We start from the raw sequence: 20056 nt of genomic DNA on the forward strand, positions 1-20056 counted from the left end.
TGTGAAAAACTATTTGCCCCCTTCCTGATTTCTTATTCTTTTGCATGTTTGTCACACAAAATGTTTCTGATCATCAAACACATTTAACCATTAGTCAAATATAACACAAGTAAACACAAAATGCAGTTTGTAAATGGTGGTTTTTATTATTTAGGGAGAAAAAAAAATCCAAACCTACATGGCCCTGTGTGAAAAAGTAATTGCCCCCTGAACCTAATAACTGGTTGGGCCACCCTTAGCAGCAATAACTGCAATCAAGCGTTTGCGATAACTTGCAATGAGTCTTTTTCAGTGCTCTGGAGGAATTTTGGCCCACTCATCTTTGCAAAATTGTTGTAATTCAGCTTTATTTGAGGGTTTTCTAGCATGAACCGCCTTTTTAAGGTCATGCCATAGCATCTCAATTGGATTCAGGTCAGGACTTTGACTAGGCCACTCCAAAGTCTTCATTTTGTTTTTCTTTAGCCATTCAGAGGTGGATTTGCTGGTGTGTTTTGGGTCATTGTCCTGTTGCAGCACCCAAGATCGCTTCAGCTTGAGTTGACGAACAGATGGCCGGACATTCTCCTTCAGGATTTTTTGGGTAGACAGTAGAATTCATGGTTCCATCTATCACAGCAAGCCTTCCAGGTCCTGAAGCAGCAAAACAACCCCAGACCATCACACTGCCACCACCATATTTTACTGTTGGTATGATGTTCTTTTTCTGAAATGCTGTGTTCCTTTTACGCCAGATGTAACGGGACATTTGCCTTCCAAAAAGTTCAACTTTTGTCTCATCAGTCCACAAGGTATTTTCCCAAAAGTCTTGGCAATCATTGAGATGTTTCTTAGCAAAATTGAGACGAGCCCTAATGTTCTTTTTGCTTAACAGTGGTTTGCGTCTTGGACATCTGCCATGCAGGCCGTTTTTGCCCAGTCTCTTTCTTATGGTGGAGTCATGAACACTGACCTTAATTGAGGCAAGTGAGGCCTGCAGTTCTTTAGACGTTGTCCTGGGGTCTTTTGTGACCTCTCGGATGAGTCGTCTCTGCGCTCTTGGGGTAATTTTGGTCGGCCGGCCACTCCTGGGAAGGTTCACCACTGTTCCATGTTTTTGCCATTTGTGGATAATGGCTCTCACTGTGGTTCGCTGGAGTCCCAAAGCTTTAGAAATGGCTTTATAACCTTTACCAGACTGATAGATCTCAATTACTTCTGTTCTCATTTGTTCCTGAATTTCTTTGGATCTTGGCATGATGTCTAGCTTTTGAGGTGCTTTTGGTCTACTTCTCTGTGTCAGGCAGCTCCTATTTAAGTGATTTCTTGATTGAAACAGGTGTGGCAGTAATCAGGCCTGGGGGTGGCTATGGAAATTGAACTCAGGTGTGATACACCACAGTTAGGTTATTTTTTAACAAGGGGGCAATTACTTTTTCACACACGGTTTGGATTTTTTTTCTCCCTAAATAATAAAAACCATCATTTAAAAACTGCATTTTGTGTTTACTTGTGTTATATTTGACTAATGGTTAAATGTGTTTGATGATCAGAAACATTTTGTGTGACAAACATGCAAAAGAATAAGAAATCAGGAAGGGGGCAAATAGTTTTTCACACCACTGTATTTGTTTGTTTGGCGTCATTTGTTTTGGAATAAATGTGCTTATTTTGGTTTGAACTGAAGACCGTGTTATACCTGCAGTTTTCGGTAAGACAGTGGATGCTGCAGCAGAAGTACTCGGCTCTTTTCCAGGGTCAGTGGATGGCAGGAGAGAGGGCACGCTCTCCTCCAGTTGCACGGATGGGTGGGTGGTTCTTATATGTCTGTGCAGGTTTGTTGTTGACCCTGCTCTAACGGATATTTTCATATTACAAATTCTGCACTTAGCTTTGCAGTCTGCAATATGCAGCCAGATGCTGCTTCTTTTTCGGCTTTCACTCAATTCTTCACTCTTCTTTTTTTCTTCACGATGCGCTTGCATTTAAATCTGGCTCTTCGTCTGTCGCAGCGACAGGTACACAGAGCGTACCTGGCCTGTACCAACACTCGCTGTCTTCGGAGCGTCTGCCCCCCTTTCTTCTTTCACATAATGGTACGATCCTAGTCCGATGTGTCGTTCGTGAACGAGCCGGCATTATGAGCCAATGTTCTGTGCGCCCATATAAGTAAAGTCCCGCCCATGCCGAATGGATTTTCAGCAGAGCTGAGCAGGAGCCGCTGAAGCTTCGGCTCTGCTCGACGGGCATCGGCTCCTCTCGTTCGCTTCAAAGCAAGAGCCGGCTCGTTCGCGAACGACACATCACTAGCGCAGAGTGCGAGTGGAATGGGAGGAGGCAAACAAAAATCGGGAGTGGTCTCCCCTCGACTTTCTCGTATACTCAAATATTTGAGGAGTAAACCGCCGGACAGTGATTAGATTTTAACCAGTAACGGAATACATTTGACTTGAGCGTTCATAGTCATTATTCTCTGTACGTTTACCATTCTTTTGCTCAGAGGTTGATGCCCTTGCTGCTTCATGAGCAGCTCTTCTTTTCTCCACCCTAGCGAGTCGCTTCTTCTCTTCTTCTGTCGGCATCTATTCGCGTTAGAACTTGTTTGTGTTGCAATTACTGTACTTAGTACGTTTTCCTTAATTTTTCACTTAAACTGGCACTTAAGTCTTCAATCTAACTCATGAATGATTTAAGATATGAAGAGGTAAAGGGGAAGTGACGTTGAGGGTGGTAGGGATTGAGAATGGCGCCCGTACGCATGCGCCAAATGACCGCCCTGCTGCCTAGAGTTGATTCTACACTAAAATAAAATAAAAAGAGGAATAACCTTGGAGGTCAATCATCGCCCCGAAAGCGGATAGTAGACGTCACGTAGTATATGTGTACCAAATTTCAGGTCCATAGGTCAAATGGCGTGCGAGCTCCAGGTGATTTAAAATCCTGTTAACTCTAATTTCATGTTGAAGTTATACATTCTTGTAGAAATGCTGCTAATGTTGGTACCACACCATAACTCTACCTGGCTCATTCAACTCTGGTTTCTCCTTTGATATGACAGTCCTACACACAACGCAACGCCTCTCTACACTTCTTCCACAATGTAAGTCTATTAGAAGAGAGGAGATCCTCACAATTACCACACCATAACTCCACTTGGCTCATTCAACTCTGGTGGCTTCTTCTTTGATATGACAGTCCTACAAAACCCTGCTGTGAAATTCCAAACCTGTAAAATCCCCAACACAACGCCTCTCTCTACACTTCTTACACAGTGTAAGACTGTTAGAAGAGAGGAGATCCTCAAATGGAGGTCGAGGAGATGGCGATGCCAGAGGTCCGATTGTCCCAAGGCTGCACTACTCAACTCTATAAGAAGGCTCCTTAATCTTTGTGTTATCTTCTGTTAGGTCTGTCTCTTCCATTACTAATGAAGTTGCCTTCACCGATGCTCTCTCCTGCCTCGTGATTGTTCTTACGCCATTTAAAGTGCCCTTCTTGTACACTCGCATGGCTGAGTAGCTCACATTTGTTCAGTTCACTGTCCTGTTTGCTCCAAGTTCTGGTTGAGTCTTTTCCTCACTCTCACCTTCTGGAAAGGCACTAAATAAAATCCAATCCTAATCTGTTATTATCTTTGTCACGATCATAACACCTAATCACAAATGCTCCTGAGGCAGAACTACTGTGATTACATAGAAATAAGATTAAATACCGCAGGGGCACAAGAAAGTCAAGGAAAATAAGATTAAGTGACTCCAAACTTTTCACAATTTAGCACTCATTAACTACACAGTGTAGTTTAAGTTTGCTCTCACTAATTAAAAACGGATTTGTTTTTCATGATCACATTACTCTTATTTAAAAAAGAAGAAAAAAGAAGAATATTCTGCTTGGCTGAACAAGGCCCCCATTGTCACTAAAATGTATGGTGTGGGGGGGGGGCGACATTTTGTAGAAAATCCAATATTTTAAAATCCATTCACTTGCCTCCTCACATTGCGGCGTTCCTCTTCAAGTTGATTCACAAGGTCTTCTATACACTTATTAGAATCCATGCACTCCTGCCGAGAAAAAGGAAAACAAGTTGGGTTTTAATGATGCATGAATGGCAGGTTGCCTTCTCCGTCTCTGTCATCATACAATCGTGTCTCCTGACCTAATGCCCCCCCCCCCAAGTTCTCTGACACTTTCGAGATGGGAGCCGAGTCGGAATGCACGCCAATATCATCAGATTGTAACAACAGAAGAATGCCAGGGCTTTGGGATGCATCTTTACTTTAAATGAACTGAATTGCTGACGTTGCGCATTTTTCACTTCAGCTGATAAATTTGAATCCGACAATAAGAGGGGAAAAAAACAAATAAGCAGCACTAAACACATTGATGGACCACCGCGGGTCAACTCAGAGTGAGAAATATTCTTGTGCAAAAATCTAATTATTAATAAGCGAATGCTGTCAGGATGAGCTCCGGCTCGGAAAAAAACGGGATCAGAAAAGGAACGAATGAATTAACAAAGCATTTTAAGGATGCCGATATCTTAGACCTTTTATCTTTGCAGCATTTGAACAATCTGGGTGAGGACGGGCCATTTAGCCCAACAGAGCTCGCCAGTCCTGTCTACTTAACTCTTAACTCTTACGTTAGGCACCTAAAATCTGGAATACAGTGCATCCGGAAAGTATTCACAGCGCATCACTTTGTCCACATTTTGTTATGTTACAGCCTTATTCCAAAATGGATTAAATTCATTTTTTTCCTCAGAATTCTACACACAACACCCCATAATGACAACATGAAAAAAGTTTACTTTTTTTAGATAGATAGATAGATAGATAGATAGATAGATAGATAGATAGATAGATAGATAGATAGATAGATAGATAGATAGATAGATAGATAGATAGATAGATAGATAGATAGATAGATAGATAGATAGATACTTTATTAATCCCAAGTGGAAATTCCCATACTCCAGCAGCACCTTACTGATACAAAATACAATATTAAATTAAAGATTGATAATAATGCAGGTAAAAACAGACAATAACTTTATATAATGTTAACGTTTACACCCCCCGGGTGAAATTGAAGAGTCGCATAGTTTGGGGGAGGAACGATCTCCTCAGTCTGTCAGTGGAGCAGGACGGTGACAGCAGTCTGTTGCTGAAGCTGCTCCTCTGTCTGGAGATGATCCTGTTCAGTGGATGCAGTGGATTCTCCATGATTGACAGGAGTCTGCTCAGCGCCCGTCGCTCTGCCACAGATGTCAAACTGTCCAGTTCCATGCCTACAATAGAGCCTGTCTTCCTCACCAGTTTGTCCAGGCGTGAGGCGTCTTTCCTCTTAATACTGCCTCCCCAGCACACCACCGCATAGAAGAGGGCGCTCGCCACAACCGTCTGATAGAACATCTGCAGCATCTTATTGCAGATGTTGAAGGACGCCAACCTTCTAAGGAAGTATAGCCGGCTCTGTCCTTTCTTACACAGAGCATCAGTATTGGCAGTCCAGTCTAATTTATCATCCAGCTGCACTCCCAGGGGGCGGCACGGTGGCGCAGTGGGTAGCGCTGCTGCCTCGCAGTTGGGAGACCTGGGGACCCGGGTTCACTTCCCGGGCCCTCCCTGCGTGGAGTTTGCATGTTCTCCCCGTGTCTGCGTGGGTTTCCTCCGGGCGCTCCGGTTTCCTCCCACAGTCCAAAGACATGCTGGTTAGGTGGATTGGCGATTCTAAATTGGCCCTAGTGTGATAGATAGATAGATAGATAGATAGATAGATAGATAGATAGATAGATAGATAGATAGATAGATAGATAGATAGATAGATAGATAGATAGATAGATAGATAGATAGATAGATAGATAGATAGATAGATAGATAGATAGATAGATAGATACTTTATTATTATTATTATGCTTGGTGTGTGGGTGTGTTTGTGTGTGTCCCGCGGTGGGTTGGCACCCTGCCCGGGATTGGTTCCTGCCTTGTGCCCTGTGTTGGCTGGGATTGGCTCCAGCAGACCCCCGTGACCCTGTGTTCGGATTCAGCGGGTTGGAAAATGGATGGATGGATGCACTCCCAGGTATTTATAGGTCTGCACCATCTGCACACAGTCACCTTTGATAATCACGGGGTCCATGAGGGGTCTTGGCCTCCTAAAATCCACCACCAGCTCCTTGGTTTTGCTGGTGTTCAGTTGTAGGTGGTTTGAGTCGCACCATTTAACAAAGTCCTTGATTAAAAATGAACATTTATATTCACCTTACAGCCCTATATTGTTGATTTTTCTCACGTGATTTCTCTCGCGCGTTACGTCTCACCTAAGCCTAATGCGTGAGTTACATACACGTGAGAAAAATAACGCGCAGGAAAAATAATGGCCAGAAAAATGTCACGCGAGAAAAATAGTGGCCACCATACAGGTGAATATTTCTGGGGATAGGGGTCCATAGCTTCCATCAAAATTCTTAAAGGGGTCCATGACTCAAAAAAGGTTAAGAGTCCCACTGCCCTCGTACTACAGTAGACCAATCAAATGGAAAACCAGAAGAGGAGTAGATCACACAGCAGCAGATTAAAACAACTCTGTTAAAGGTAACTTCACTTTCACCATCGATCAATAAAATGGAAAACCAGATGAGATGTAGACACACAGCAGAAGAGCAAAACAAGTGCACGTTTTCTTCCCAGAGAACCTAAAGCCACAGCTACGACACAAATTGAATGACAAAGCAAACCGCCAGCCCATCCCCAGTCGCCTCTTAAAAGGGACCTTAGACCCATAGCAGTCTCATGACCCAGAAGGCTGAAGGGATGGCCTTTGGATTATCGACAGGGTGAGAGAAAAGGAGAAAGACCGCTCAGCCTCAATGAGGGGGAGTCACAGTGGGGTGACCTGTGTCATTTGCATAGCTGGACCAGTTATTGAATGGATGACTGGCTGGTTCCCTAAATCCTAAATATCTGATGTAGAGTATGGATTACTTACTTAAGTTTAGGATGTGATTTATCTGCAACTAGCAAAATACCCACGCTTCGCAGCGGAGAAGTACTGCTTAAAAATTTTAAATAATAAACTGAGGGAAAATATACCAATAATTATTTGTTAAGGATCTCTTTGTATACCACTTTGTCAGTTCGCCCCTCCGGTTGTAATATGACCAAGCTGTGTGCTGAGCTTACTCTTGAGCATGCAACGTACAGTTGGCCATGTGAAAAGCAATCTCGCCTCAAATCAATGCCAACCTTTTGTAGGGTCTGTCCCTGAGACTTATTAATTGTCATTGTGAAGCAGAGCCTTACTGGAAATTGGAGGCGTTTGAATTGAAATGGGAGATCAGAGGGTATAACGGGGATGCGAGGAATAAAAACTCTCTCCCCTGAGCCACCGCCAGTAAAAATAGTTGCCTCAATGAGGTTCTTTTGCAGACATGTGACCTGAAGTCTCGTGCCGTCACAAAGTTTCGGTGGCTGTAAGTTTCTCAGTAACATTATTGGTGCCCCAACCTTCAAAATTAGATTATGATCAGGAGTGCCTGGAGGATTCAGAGTGTGGACCGAGCTGCAGGCTATGGACGTATATATGTACGTAAGTAGGATTCAGTTAGCGTTGGGAACCCGCGTACCAAATTTCATGAAGATGGGCCCATTAAGTAACAAGGACCGTTGGAAAGTTCAATATGGCGGCTGACAGTGGCGTCATACCACTGAAATAAGTATGTACTGTACATCGGTTTCGGTTAGTGCAGGGAAGCTGCCTACCAAATTTCATGAAGATGGGGCCATAAATAAGAAAGTTTAACATGGCGGACGTTGTCGACCGTTACGTGTAGAATTTCGAAATGAAACCTGTTTAACTTTTGTAAGTAAGCTGTAAGGAATGAGCCTGCCAAACTTCAGCCTTCTACCTACACGGGAAGTTGGAGAATTAGTAATGAGTGAGTCAGTGAGGGTTTTGGCTTTTATTAGTATAGATGGGAAAAAACACGCATAATGGAGAGTGCTGTTTTTGTTTTTCTAGAATCCAGCATTCTGAGTTCAAACTCCAAGCTTGGTGGTTGTTAGTGTGGAGTTTTTACATTTTTCCATCCATCCATCCATCCATCCTCCCACTAATCCCCATGGTGTCAGCCACACAGATCAATGGTGGATCAGCTCAAACTATCAACAAGAAGGAAGACACTCTCTCTGTGATTAAGTCATGGACAGCAGCGAGCCCACGATTTCAACTTAATTTTAGTTTGCTCTCGCGCAGCTTGATGTGTTGACGTCTGGGCTTTGTCAGTGACCTGCACGGTTTATTAATTCATTTTTTTTACTCTGTTTCCTTATGTATAGATCTGGGATGGGCTCAGTTGGGGGTAAGTGTTCAAATTTACGGACGTGGACAAATGTGTATGGTCCCCTAACAGCACACTGAAAAAGAGCCACGTGCCTCCAGAAAAGTGACGACATGAAAAGCAGTTGTCCCATTTTTATCTGTGTCTCGTCTTTTTCAGTGACATGCATGATTTATTAATTTCTTTTTTTAATCTGTTTCCTTCAGTATAGTTCTGGGTGGGTCCTCCCTGCGTGGAGTTTGCATGTTCTCCCCGTGTCTGCGTGGGTTTCCTCCGGGCGCTTCGGTTTCCTCCCACAGTCCAAAGACATGCAGGTTAGGTGGATTGGCGATTCCAAATTGGCCCTAGTGTGTGCTTGGTGTGTTTGTGTGTGTCCTGCGGTGGGTTGGCACCCTGCCCGGGATTGGTTCCTGCCTTGTGCCCTGTGTTGGCTGGGATTGACTCCAGCAGACCCCCGTGACCCTGCGTACGGATTCAGCAGGTTGGAAAATGGATGGATGGATAGTTCTGGGTTGGGGTAAGTGTTCAAATTTACGGACGTGGACAAATGTGTACGGTCCCCTAACAGCACACTGCATCATGCAATCGCTCGAGCACTTCCACGTAAAAACTTTTGCCTTCTTCTTTAAAAGCCCCTCAAAGCACTGTGAGAAGCTTCTGCTGCTGTTTTCCCCCCAAAAGGAACACGTTACTCTTTTACGTCTGCCACCACAACATCGATGAAGACAGTAACAGGGGCTCAAGAAAAGAAAACAAAAGATACACCAACCTTACCCCAAGGACACCACTTGGCCAAATGATGCAGAGGGCAGTCTAGAACACGCACCTAGCCGGCAAACATCAGAACTAATGCCCCTCCAGCCTCCGGACCCCCAAATAGAGCTGAAAAGCAAGTGAATCAAAGTGCTTTTTTAGTAGAAACTTAAAACTATGAAGTGTGGGAGCCAAGCTTAATCGTGAGGGGCAAACCGACCCACAATTTAGGACCAGCTGCCACCCCTCAGCTTCAACCGTGCACTTGGGACAGTAAGCAATAGCAAAATAAAACAAAATGGATCTAAAACAATGCCCCAATTTTAATGATCACGACTACTGTTACCTGTCAGCCATTAAAAACTACTGACAAGGAAACGGAAAGGGAAAGTAAGAAGTAAGGAATGGCCATCCTCTGGCTACGTTAAGCTCTCACTGCTGTTTCCAATTGAAGGTCTCAATCCGCGGCACGAGAGGCCAACTCCACCAGCGGAGGAAACAAATTAGGCGGTGATGAAAGGAGGGCAATTATCACATTCTCTTAAGAGACTCGAGCAGCGCGGTCTGGACGCAGCTCGGCCATTCAGCTGTGTAAAAAAAACACGAGCAGAGCACCAGCTTGAGCGGTTCGGTGCTGCAGACGTCCCACCGAGATGCTGCCGGAGGCCACACCAGGTGACCATTAAAAGTGAGTGAAGCTGCCAAAATGAAAATTCATCAGACGTCAGAACAAAAAAAAAAAAAAGAAAAAGAAAAACTGAAATCGAGACTTCAAAAAGACGCACGAAACGCAGGGCAATTAGGGGCACAACAAAACCTGCAATGTGTTAGGCTGAATGTTAAGACCAGGGCCGGCGTACTGCTTCATAATCGCGGCCTGCACTTCTTGTTTTGTAAAACTACACCTGTCATGTTTCCGCGAAATCCACTTTGATGTATTTTTTTTTTTTTGTTTTGTGCTTTTGAAAGAATTACGTATTGCTGTTGCCATTTCTGGTAAATGATACGGACGTGGTGTTTGAAAAGAATTCAATGGAGAGAATTGAGGTTTTTTTTTTTGTTATCATTGGAAACGTAAAAACGAAAAATCAAAAAAGGTGAAAAATGCTGCGTACTGTACTGGGTGTCAACTGATCAGCAGACCTTTATTTGAAATGTTAGTACCTCAGTTTAGAGCAGCGGTTCTCAAACTCCTTTAGAATTTCTTGCGTGGCGGTCCCTTTAAAAATTGTTCGATGGCTCGTGGACCCTTTTATTAAAAATTAAAAAAATCAATATTATTTCATAGCGCTGCTGCCTCGCAGTAAGGACTCCTGGGTTCGCTTCCCAGGTCCTCCCTGCGTGGAGTTTGTATGTTCTCCCCGTGTCTGCGTGGGTTTCCTCCCACAGTCCAAAGACATGCAGGTTAGGTGCATTGGTGATTCTAAATTGGCCCTAATGTGTGTGCTTGGTGTGTGTGAGTGTGTGTGTGTGTGCCCTGTGGTGGGTTGGCACCCTGCCCGGGATTGGTTCCTGCCTTGTGCCATGTGTTGGCTGGGATTGGCTCCAGCAGACCCCCGTGACCCTGTGTTCGGATTCAGCAGGTTGGAATATGGATGGATGTATGGATTAATAAAGTATCTATCTATCTATCTATCTATCTATCTATCTATCTATCTATCTATCTATCTATCTATCTATCTATCCATCCTATAGTGCCTTTCATATCTACAGTGGTGTGAAAAACTATTTGCCCCCTTCCTGATTTCTTATTCTTTTGCATGTTTGTCACACAAAATGTTTCTGATCATCAAACACATTTAACCATTAGTCAAATATAACACAAGTAAACACAAAATGCAGTTTGTAAATGGTGGTTTTTATTATTTAGGGAGAAAAAAAAAATCCAAACCTACATGGCCCTGTATGAAAAAGTAATTGCCCCCTGAACCTAATAACTGGTTGGGCCACCCTTAGCAGCAATAACTGCAATCAAGCGTTTGCGATAACTTGCAATGAGTCTTTTACAGCGCTCTTGAGGAATTTTGGCCCACTCATCTTTGCAAAATTGTTGTAATTCAGCTTTATTTGAGGGTTTTCTAGCATGAACCGCCTTTTTAAGGTCATGCCATAGCATCTCAATTGGATTCAGGTCAGGACTTTGACTAGGCCACTCCAAAGTCTTCATTTTGTTTTTCTTCAGCCATTCAGAGGTGGATTTGCTGGTGTGTTTTGGGTCATTGTCCTGTGGCAGCACCCAAGATCGCTTCAGCTTGAGTTGACGAACAGATGGCCGGACATTCTCCTTCAGGATTTTTTGGTAGACAGTAGAATTCATGGTTCCGTCTATCACAGCAAGCCTTCCAGGTCCTGAAGCAGCAAAACAACCCTGGACCATCACACTACCACCACCATATTTTACTGTTGGTATGATGTTCTTTTTCTGAAATGCTGTGTTCCTTTTACGCCAGATGTAACGGGACATTTGCCTTCCAAAAAGTTCAACTTTTGTCTCATCAGTCCACAAGGTATTTTCCCAAAAGTCTTGGCAATCATTGAGATGTTTCTTAGCAAAATTGAGACGAGCCCTAATGTTCTTTTTGCTTAACAGTGGTTTGCGTCTTGGAAATCTGCCATGCAGGCCGTTTTTGCCCAGTCTCTTTCTTATGGTGGAGTCGTGAACACTGACCTTAATTGAGGCAAGTGAGGCCTGCAGTTCTTTAGACGTTGTCCTGGGGTCTTTTATGACCTCTCGGATGAGTCGTCTCTGCGCTCTTGGGGTAATTTTGGTCGGCCGGCCACTCCTGGGAAGGTTCACCACTGTTCCATGTTTTTGCCATTTGTGGATAATGGCTCTCACTGTGGTTCGCTGGAGTCCCAAAGCTTTAGAAATGGCTTTATAACCTTTACCAGACTGATAGATCTCAATTACTTCTGTTCTCATTTGTTCCTGAATTTGTTTGGATCTTGGCATGATGTCTAGCTTTTGAGGTGCTTTTGGTCTACTTCTCTGTGTCAGGCAGCTCCTATTTAAGTTATTTCTTGATTGAAACAGGTGTGGCAGTAATCAGGCCTGGGGGTGGCTATGGAAATTGAACTCAGGTGTGATACACCACAGTTAGGTTATTTTTTAACAAGGGGGCAATTACCTTTTCACACAGGGCCATGTAGGTTTGGATTTTTTTTTCTCCCTAAATAATAAAAACCACCATTTACAAACTGCATTTTGTGTTTACTTGTGTTATATTTGACTAATGGTTAAATGTGTTTGATGATCAGAAACATTTTGTGTGACAAACATGCAAAAGAATAAGAAATCAGGAAGGGGGCAAATAGTTTTTCACACCACTGTATCTATCTATCTATCTATGTCAAATTGGTATTTTTATATCTATGCTATCCTGCCTATTACACTAAAATGATCTATTTATCTATCTATCTATTTCAAATGCACTGAAGGAGTTGTGAGTTCCTGCAGTTTTTGTAAATTCTACCTGATACATGCCCAAGCCATAACACCCCCAGCACCACCATGTTTAACAGATGAGGTGGTCTGTTTTGCATCTCGGGCAGTTCCATTTGGTCTCCACACTTTGCTTTTTGCCATCACTCTGATGAGGTTCATCTTTGTCTCATTTGTCCACAAGACCTTTTCCCAGAATTCTGCAAGTTCTCTGAAGTCCTTTGTCACAAACTGTAATCTGGCCATCCTGTTTGTGTGGTTTGCTTCTTGCAGTGTAGCCTCGGTGTTTCTGTTTTGCTGATAGTCATCTCAGGCACACACACACACACACACAAATCGGCCACCTGAAGACTGTTTCTGATCTGTCAGGCAGGTGTTGGGGGCTTCTTCTTGACCATAGTGAGGATTCTTCAGTCATCAGCAGTTGGTTTACCAGTCCCTTTGTGATTACTAAGCCCACCAGTGTGTTCTTCTTCATGATATTCTAGACAGTCATCCTAAGGTTTTCCTGATGTCTCCAATGGTTTAATTCTTGTGTTTCAGCCTCATAATGGATTCCTCGATATCCTCTATATATATATATAGACTAGCCATGTGCGCCCAACTACGTTGCGCGTGTTAAAGTTGTCTGTGAAGGGCTCCCTGTTTAAACTCGGCTGCCAGTCGTGAACTGGGCCCTTCGTCGCACAGCATTATGATTTTTTATAAGGGAAACAAAATTACAAAACAAAACCCTTGGACATTGATTCGATAGGAACGGCCTACTCGGAATCACTGTCCGAATAGTAATTATGTGGTGGTGTAGGAGCATTTGTGCTTCTCTCCATTCACAGTCCATCTCGTTTTCACGACGCTGTCGTTTCCTCTCACGATCTCTTCTCAACCTTTCTCCAATCTCGCAGGTTGCTTTGTGGCAATCCAAAGAGTAAGGAAGAACCAATGCTTCTTTCTTGAACTCCAAACGCCGACTGATGGAAAATCACAGAAGTGTGCCCGACTTATATGCTCTGACTGCCGACTCCAAGAAGTGGGTGAACATTTGATTTGGACGAAGTGCTGCCAACGACGGTGGATAGAAACAGAAAAAACCACAGTCTCGACAACGAAGCAGGTGTCGACGCCAGATCTAAACACAAAGAGTGCTATCGACAGTGTTTGTAAAGAATAGTAACAACCAAGGCAGCGTCAAGGGAACATGAATTCGCAGACAAAGATCAAGATCCAAATGAAGATTATATATAAAGATTAGTTAATTTAAAGCACAACAATTTGTTTAGTTTGAATGTCTGTGTTTTGAGGTGTGACTGGAGTACTACAGTCTTCAGTACTATAAGCCTGGAGGAGATTCTTAATGCAATGCCTATGTTTTAGCTGTCTCTCTACTGCCATCTAGTGCTTCTTCTTCTAATTCATTCTCGGACAAACAAAGATCAAGATCCAAATGAAGATTATATATAGAGATATATATATAGGGGTGGCACGATGGCGCAGTGGGTAGCGTTGCTGCCTCGCAGTTGGGACCTGGGGACCTGGGTTCGCTTCCCGGGTCCTCCCCGTGTGGAGTTTGCATGTTCTCCCCATTTCTGCATGGGTTTCCTCCCACAGTCCAAAGACATGCAGGTCAGGTGCATTTGTGATTCTAAATGTGCTTGGTGTGTGTGTGTGTGTGTGTGTGCCCTGCGGTGGGCTGGCACCCTGCCAAGGATTGGTTCCTGCCTTGTGCCCTGTGTTGGCTGGGATTGGCTCCAGTAGACCCCCTGTGACCCTGTGTTCGGATTCAGCAGGTTGGAAAATGGATGGATGGATATTATTTCAAGAAAATTCGGGGGCGCCAAATACTTTGCACAAGGGTGCCACATACCCACTGCACAGCACTACATAGGTACAGGCTGCTGTGAATAAAAGATTTTTTGACAAACAATTATTTATTCAGAAAATATTATGTACATCTTAATTATTAATTTTAAGTTAAAATTTTAATGGGATGGATGCATCTGCTTTGCCTTAACCATTTGCGTTGAGCGGGCAATTTCACCACTTAAAAACACAAAAAATGTAAAATGTGTTGTTTGTTGATTATCTGTACCCACCTTTAGCACTCTTATTTGCTTCTAAAATATACAAAAACTGTTCGCGAGTGTTTTGATTCTACGAAAGAATTTTTGCAGTCTCATTAGTGCTGGGATTTGTAGTCCATTTAAGTAGCGCTGCTACATCAGAGTGTGACGGTAGGACACGTCCACAAGCTCTGGGATGCACTTATTTGCTCTCCTCTGCACAGCTTCAAGTGCTGCTATGTCGTTCTTGTAGCGTACCGACCAGAACTGCACACAGGACTCCACAGGTGCATTATATAGTGAGAGTATAACATCCCTCGATTTATATTCAACAGTTTTTACGATGTAAACTATGTCACACTTGGGAGACAGCTCAAGGGCCTGAACGAAAGTAATTCCACACCAGACCACTCTTTCTCACTTTCCTGCCGACCGTTCACGGGAAATTCCGCCTGACCCCGACGACGCCGCTTCCGCCCCCTGTGATGATGTCACTTCCGGTCTCGAACCCATGGACGAAGAACCTTCCGGTTCCGGCCCTTTTGATGATGTCACATCCGGGTCCGAGCCTAAGGAGGAGGACCCTTGCAGTTCCGCCCTAGATGACCTCATTTCCTGTTCTGGCCTTTAAAACCGCCATCTTACCTCCATACCATCAGTTCCGTATTGAACTCAAATCTACGCACATCACTGACATAACTTATCCTCTTCTGCAGCCAGGGAACAATATATACAGGTGGCTGCCCCAAACCTTTTTCCGACTTTTGTGTCTGCTTATTGTGACAACTAACATTTCATTCACCGTTACACACGCTTGTGCGCATTGCTTCGATGATGAAAACGGTGTGTTAACGTAAGCCCCCAAATCCTTTTCAGAGGTTGCTTCCCATTGGTCAGCGCCTCCCAATTTATATTCATCAGTGACGTTCCTTTTCCCGATTTTCAATATCGAACTACGTTTTCCAAGTGTTTGCCCAGTTCCGAAGTCTTTTTCAATTGTCCTCAGTGTCGGTGTCTGCCATTCCTCCTTTTTGTTAAACTGAATTAGGCTGAAAATGTCAGACACCAATAGGGATGGGAATCGAAAACGGATTCTTGTTGAGAACCGGTTCCCACTGTTTCAATTCCTTGGAATTGTTTGCCATTTTTGCAAACGATTCCCCTATCGATTCCAGTTGCCTCGAATGACGTCACCACGTTGTGTAGCGTCATTTACCCAGCAGAAAACATGGCGCCTAAGCGGCACAAATGCTCAAAAGTTTGGTTATACTTTACGAGAAAGGATGACAACAGGGCAACTTGCAATACTTGCAAAGTAGATATTTCATCAAAGGGAGGAAACACTCCGAATATGCAAAAGCATTTGCTCACAAAACACGCGATAACCTTAAATGAATGTCGTGTTTTTGATCCGCTCCGGACTAGTGAATCTCAACCCAGCAGCAGCGGTAACATTTGCACGTCCTTTCCCGTTAATACGGCAGGTAACTAATCAACTAACATTGCATATTATGTTAGCGCGATTTGCCTTATTGCAAAACCTGCTATTACTGTGCATTGCATTTAGATGACCATGACGAGAGAGACAGACAGAGTCAGATGCTGGCAGTTCTCGCTGCAGTCTACCGGTAGCTTCTCCTTTCACAGAGGCGGGGAAAAGTAAAACGACACAGGCCAGGATAGACGAATGTCACCGAGCAGTGACTAAGTTTGTGGTAAAAGGTTTGCACCCATTTGCCACAGTAGATGCCCCCGATTTTCGGTAAGTGAATGTGTTTAATTGTAGGCTAAGTCAGGGAATGTCAAAGTTGCATGTTCTTCTCTTACCAGATGTTTCATCCGTTTCCATTTCTGAGCTGAAACATCTGTTGAAGGCAGCCGTCACTGCAGATGGATGGACAAGTTTTAGTCAAGATCATTACCTCACAGTAACGCTGCATTATGTCAGGAATGGCCAGGCTCAAGAAAAAGTCCTCAAAACCAAACCAGTGTACCAGGCGCAGACATGGACGGCTGTAGTAGAGGAGATTGATGAGACCGACCCTGTGTTCGGATTCAGCGGGTTGGAAAATGGATGGATGGATATTATTTCAAGAAAATTGGGGGCGCCAAATACTTTGCACAAGGGTGCCACATACCCACTGCACGGCACTACATAGGTACAGGCTGCTGTGAATAAAACATTTTTTCAAAAAAAACAATTATTTATTCAGAAAATATTATGTACATCTTAATTATTAAATTTAAGTTAAAATTTTAATGGGATGGATGCATCTGCTTTGCCTTAACCATTTGCGTTGAGCGGGCAATTTCACCACTTAAAAACACAAAAAATGTAAAATATGTTGTTTGTTGATTATCTGTACCCACCTTTAGCACTCTTATTTGCTTCTAAAATATACAAAAACTGTTCGCGAGTGTTTTGATTCTACGAAAGAATTTTTGCAGTCTCATTAGTGCTGGGATTTGTAGTCCATTTAAGTAGCGCTGCTACATCAGAGTGTGACGGCAGGACACGTCCACAAGCTCTGGGATGCACTTGTTTGCTCTCCTCTGCACAGCTTCAAGTGCTGCTATGTCTTTCTTGTAGCGTGCCGACCAGAACTGCACACAGGACTCCACAGGTGCATTATATAGTGAGAGTATAACATCCCTCGATTTATATTCAACAGTTTTTACGATATAAACTATGTCACACACATGCGCTTGGGAGACAGCTGAAGGGCCTGAACGAAAGTAATTCCACACCAGACCACTCTTTCTCACTTTCCTTTTTGCAAAACCTGCTATTACTGTGCATTGCATTTAGATGACCATGACGAGAGAGACAGACAGAGTCAGATGCTGGCAGTTCTCGCTGCAGTCTACCGGTAGCTTCTCCTTTCACAGAGGTGGGGAAAAGTAAAATGACACAGGCCAGGATAGACGAATGTCACCGAGCAGTGACTAAGTTTGTGGTAAAAGGCTTGCACCCATTTGCCACAGTAGATGCCCCCGATTTTCGGTAGGTGAATGTGTTTAATTGTAGGCTAAGTCAGGGAATGTCAAAGTTGCATGTTCTCCTCTTACCAGATGTTTCATCCGTTTCCATTTCTGAGCTGAAACATGTGTTGAAGGCAGCCGTCACTGCAGATGGACGGACAAGTTTTAGTCAAGATCATCACCTCACGGTAACGCTGCATTATGTCAGGAATGGCCAGGCTCAAGAAAAAGTCCTTAAAACCAAACCAGTGTACCAGGCACAGACAGGGACGGCTGTAGCAGAGGAGATTGATGAGATCTTGGAGGAGTATGGTATCAAAGACAAGGTTGTGGCAGCCACTGTTGATAATGCGGCCAACATGGATGTAGCTGTCAAAATAGTTGATGGTTGCAGAATTGCACAGTGCACAGTTCCATTGGACTTGAGTTGATTGTATTTGTAGCTGGCTGATGTAGTTTTATTTTTGAGTGCTCAGCTCATATATACTTTTAAAAAGGAGAGTGTAAATGTTACTGGACATTCTTGTGTAATTGCCACAGAATAATTCGTTATACTTTGTTATTGCTACAGAAGAATATTTATTTTATTATTATTTTACATTTACAAATTTTTTTCTGGGGACCCCGTGGCACCCCATTGAGGAGCCGTAGGCTGTGGATCTCTTAAGATCTCACTGTTGGGTTTGTAATGGTCATGCTACTCCTAAACTTCTATCTTGTTCAAAGATAAGATATAAAACAAAGTTCTAAGCTAATCGACCTGTGTGTTCTCCTTTTTTAAAAATAATAGGAGAATCGATAAAGAATCGAATTGTTAAACAGAATCGAAAATGGAATCGGAATCGTGAAAATCTTATCAATTCCCATCCCTAGACACCAACCCCATCCTTGACAAAACAGGCCCGTCTGTGTCATCAGTCATAGCTGACCCATTTAGACCCACTTTTTAGAATGTGGGTACCTGGATAAATAAATCACAGAAACACGCAAACACAACCCGTCAAGATCTGGGAATTTGGCGATCCACGACATCTCGTTCCAATTTAGCCTCTTCGTCATTTTTCATATCTGCAGCGAGGAGGCTCCATTTCCAGATGATGCATCACATTGCTTTTGATTTTTTTTTTTCTCCTTTTGCACAACAAAGCTGGTGATCTCTGCCTTTTGTTCATTTTTTGTTTTTCAGTTCCTCGGTCATCGTGTCACACCACACCACCTACCCCCACATCTGTCTCCCATCACCCTGAAAAACATTCGCTCACAATTCCTGCCAGGCTTCCTTTTGTATGCATGTTTAGATCGTATGCATAATTATGGGCAGTTACTATGGTGACTTATATGTGATTTGTCAAGAGGAAACGTCCATTGTGCCCTGTGTCATTCACCATATTAATGACCCGGGTGCCAACTTTCTTCAAATAATGATGTTAGGCCCAGATCCTCTTCTATATTGAACCGAGATGCTGGTAGACACATTCTGCCTGTAGTGAACCGACTACCGAAGATCTAAGGATCACCCGAAACCTGCATCCGATTAGGCCTGACGTGGCTGCAATAAAAGGTCTTCAAAGACACAGCAACAATTGAAAGCCATTCGTAGCACAGCCGTGCCATTAGCCAGATGTTCATGGTATCTCCACTGACAGTTCAAGAGTTTCTTAAGTTGGAGAAATACCGGCATATCAGAAGAAACACGTTTATGGCTCAGTGCAAAAAAAAAAAAAATGGAAACGCACCTCCAAAAAATCATTTCAATTCATTAATAAGAATGAAGTCCTGAGCTCTGGACTGCAGCACTTCTGCCACACTCGGGACGTGCTGCCAGAAGAGAGTCCAGGCATACCAGGAGCGCTTCTGCCACACCAGGAAGATCGCCAGGGAGCACCAGGGGCACATCCAGGAACTATAAAAGGGATGAGCGGGAGTCAGGAGGCAGAGGACGGAGCGTGCGAAAAGAGAGGAGTGGAGGTAGTGAAAGAACAGAGGAAAAGAGAAGGAAAGGAAGGAAAGAAAGAAAGAAAAAGACAGTGAGCAATAGTGCTGGTGGGCCGTGCACCGGGCAAAAAGGCAAAAGAGACATAAATGGTGTGTGCTTTTGGTCCTTGTGTGTCTCAGTGTCTGTCAGGGTCGAGGCGGACTCTCCACACCCACCATGGATCTTTACCGGGGTTTTAAAAATGACAGACGTCTATTACAAGTTGTGTATTGTGAATTGTGAATTTCCCCTTGGGATTAACAAAATATCTATATATCTACTGTGGCACCCGGACGGGGCTCATGCCCGGCCGGGACGCCCAGGAAGACAGGAGGAGGGCTCATTCCTCCTCCAGACCGCCCTGGTTGTATTGGGGGCCACGGGTACAGGGCTTGGAAGCCCAACCCTGTAGGGGCCCGTGGTCCCTGCCTGAAGGACCCTGAACCTCCAGTAGTACTTCCGCCACACCAGGAAGTGCTGTGTTTAGAAGAGAGGGAGAACAGCTGGCATTTCCGCCACACTGGGGC

The 20056-nt window shown here is 43.8% G+C and overlaps 1 protein-coding gene and 2 long non-coding RNA genes across 5 annotated transcripts in view; 2 read left to right on the forward strand and 1 right to left on the reverse strand.

The window, feature by feature from the left end:
• LOC114656379 (nck-associated protein 5-like) overlaps nt 1-20056 on the reverse strand; it is a 771015-nt gene that overhangs the window by 574375 nt on the left and 176584 nt on the right. For all 3 annotated transcript variants that reach the window (XM_028807983.2, XM_051930744.1, XM_051930745.1), the window contains exon 3: nt 3963-4040. In XM_028807983.2, coding sequence (XP_028663816.2) covers nt 3963-4040 — 78 coding nt within the window. The remainder of the gene's footprint in view (nt 1-3962; nt 4041-20056) is intronic.
• LOC127528941 (uncharacterized) overlaps nt 1-20056 on the forward strand; it is a 235409-nt gene that overhangs the window by 161800 nt on the left and 53553 nt on the right. The gene's annotated exons all lie outside the window — the stretch shown is intronic.
• On the forward strand, nt 111-12232 carry LOC127528945 (uncharacterized). Its single transcript, XR_007935622.1, has 2 exons — nt 111-1254; nt 12044-12232. It is a non-coding gene; the product is annotated as an uncharacterized LOC127528945 (long non-coding RNA).

Source organism: Erpetoichthys calabaricus, chromosome 8, assembly GCF_900747795.2.
Source record: "Erpetoichthys calabaricus chromosome 8, fErpCal1.3, whole genome shotgun sequence".
Classification (NCBI taxonomy): Eukaryota; Metazoa; Chordata; class Cladistia; order Polypteriformes; family Polypteridae; genus Erpetoichthys; species Erpetoichthys calabaricus.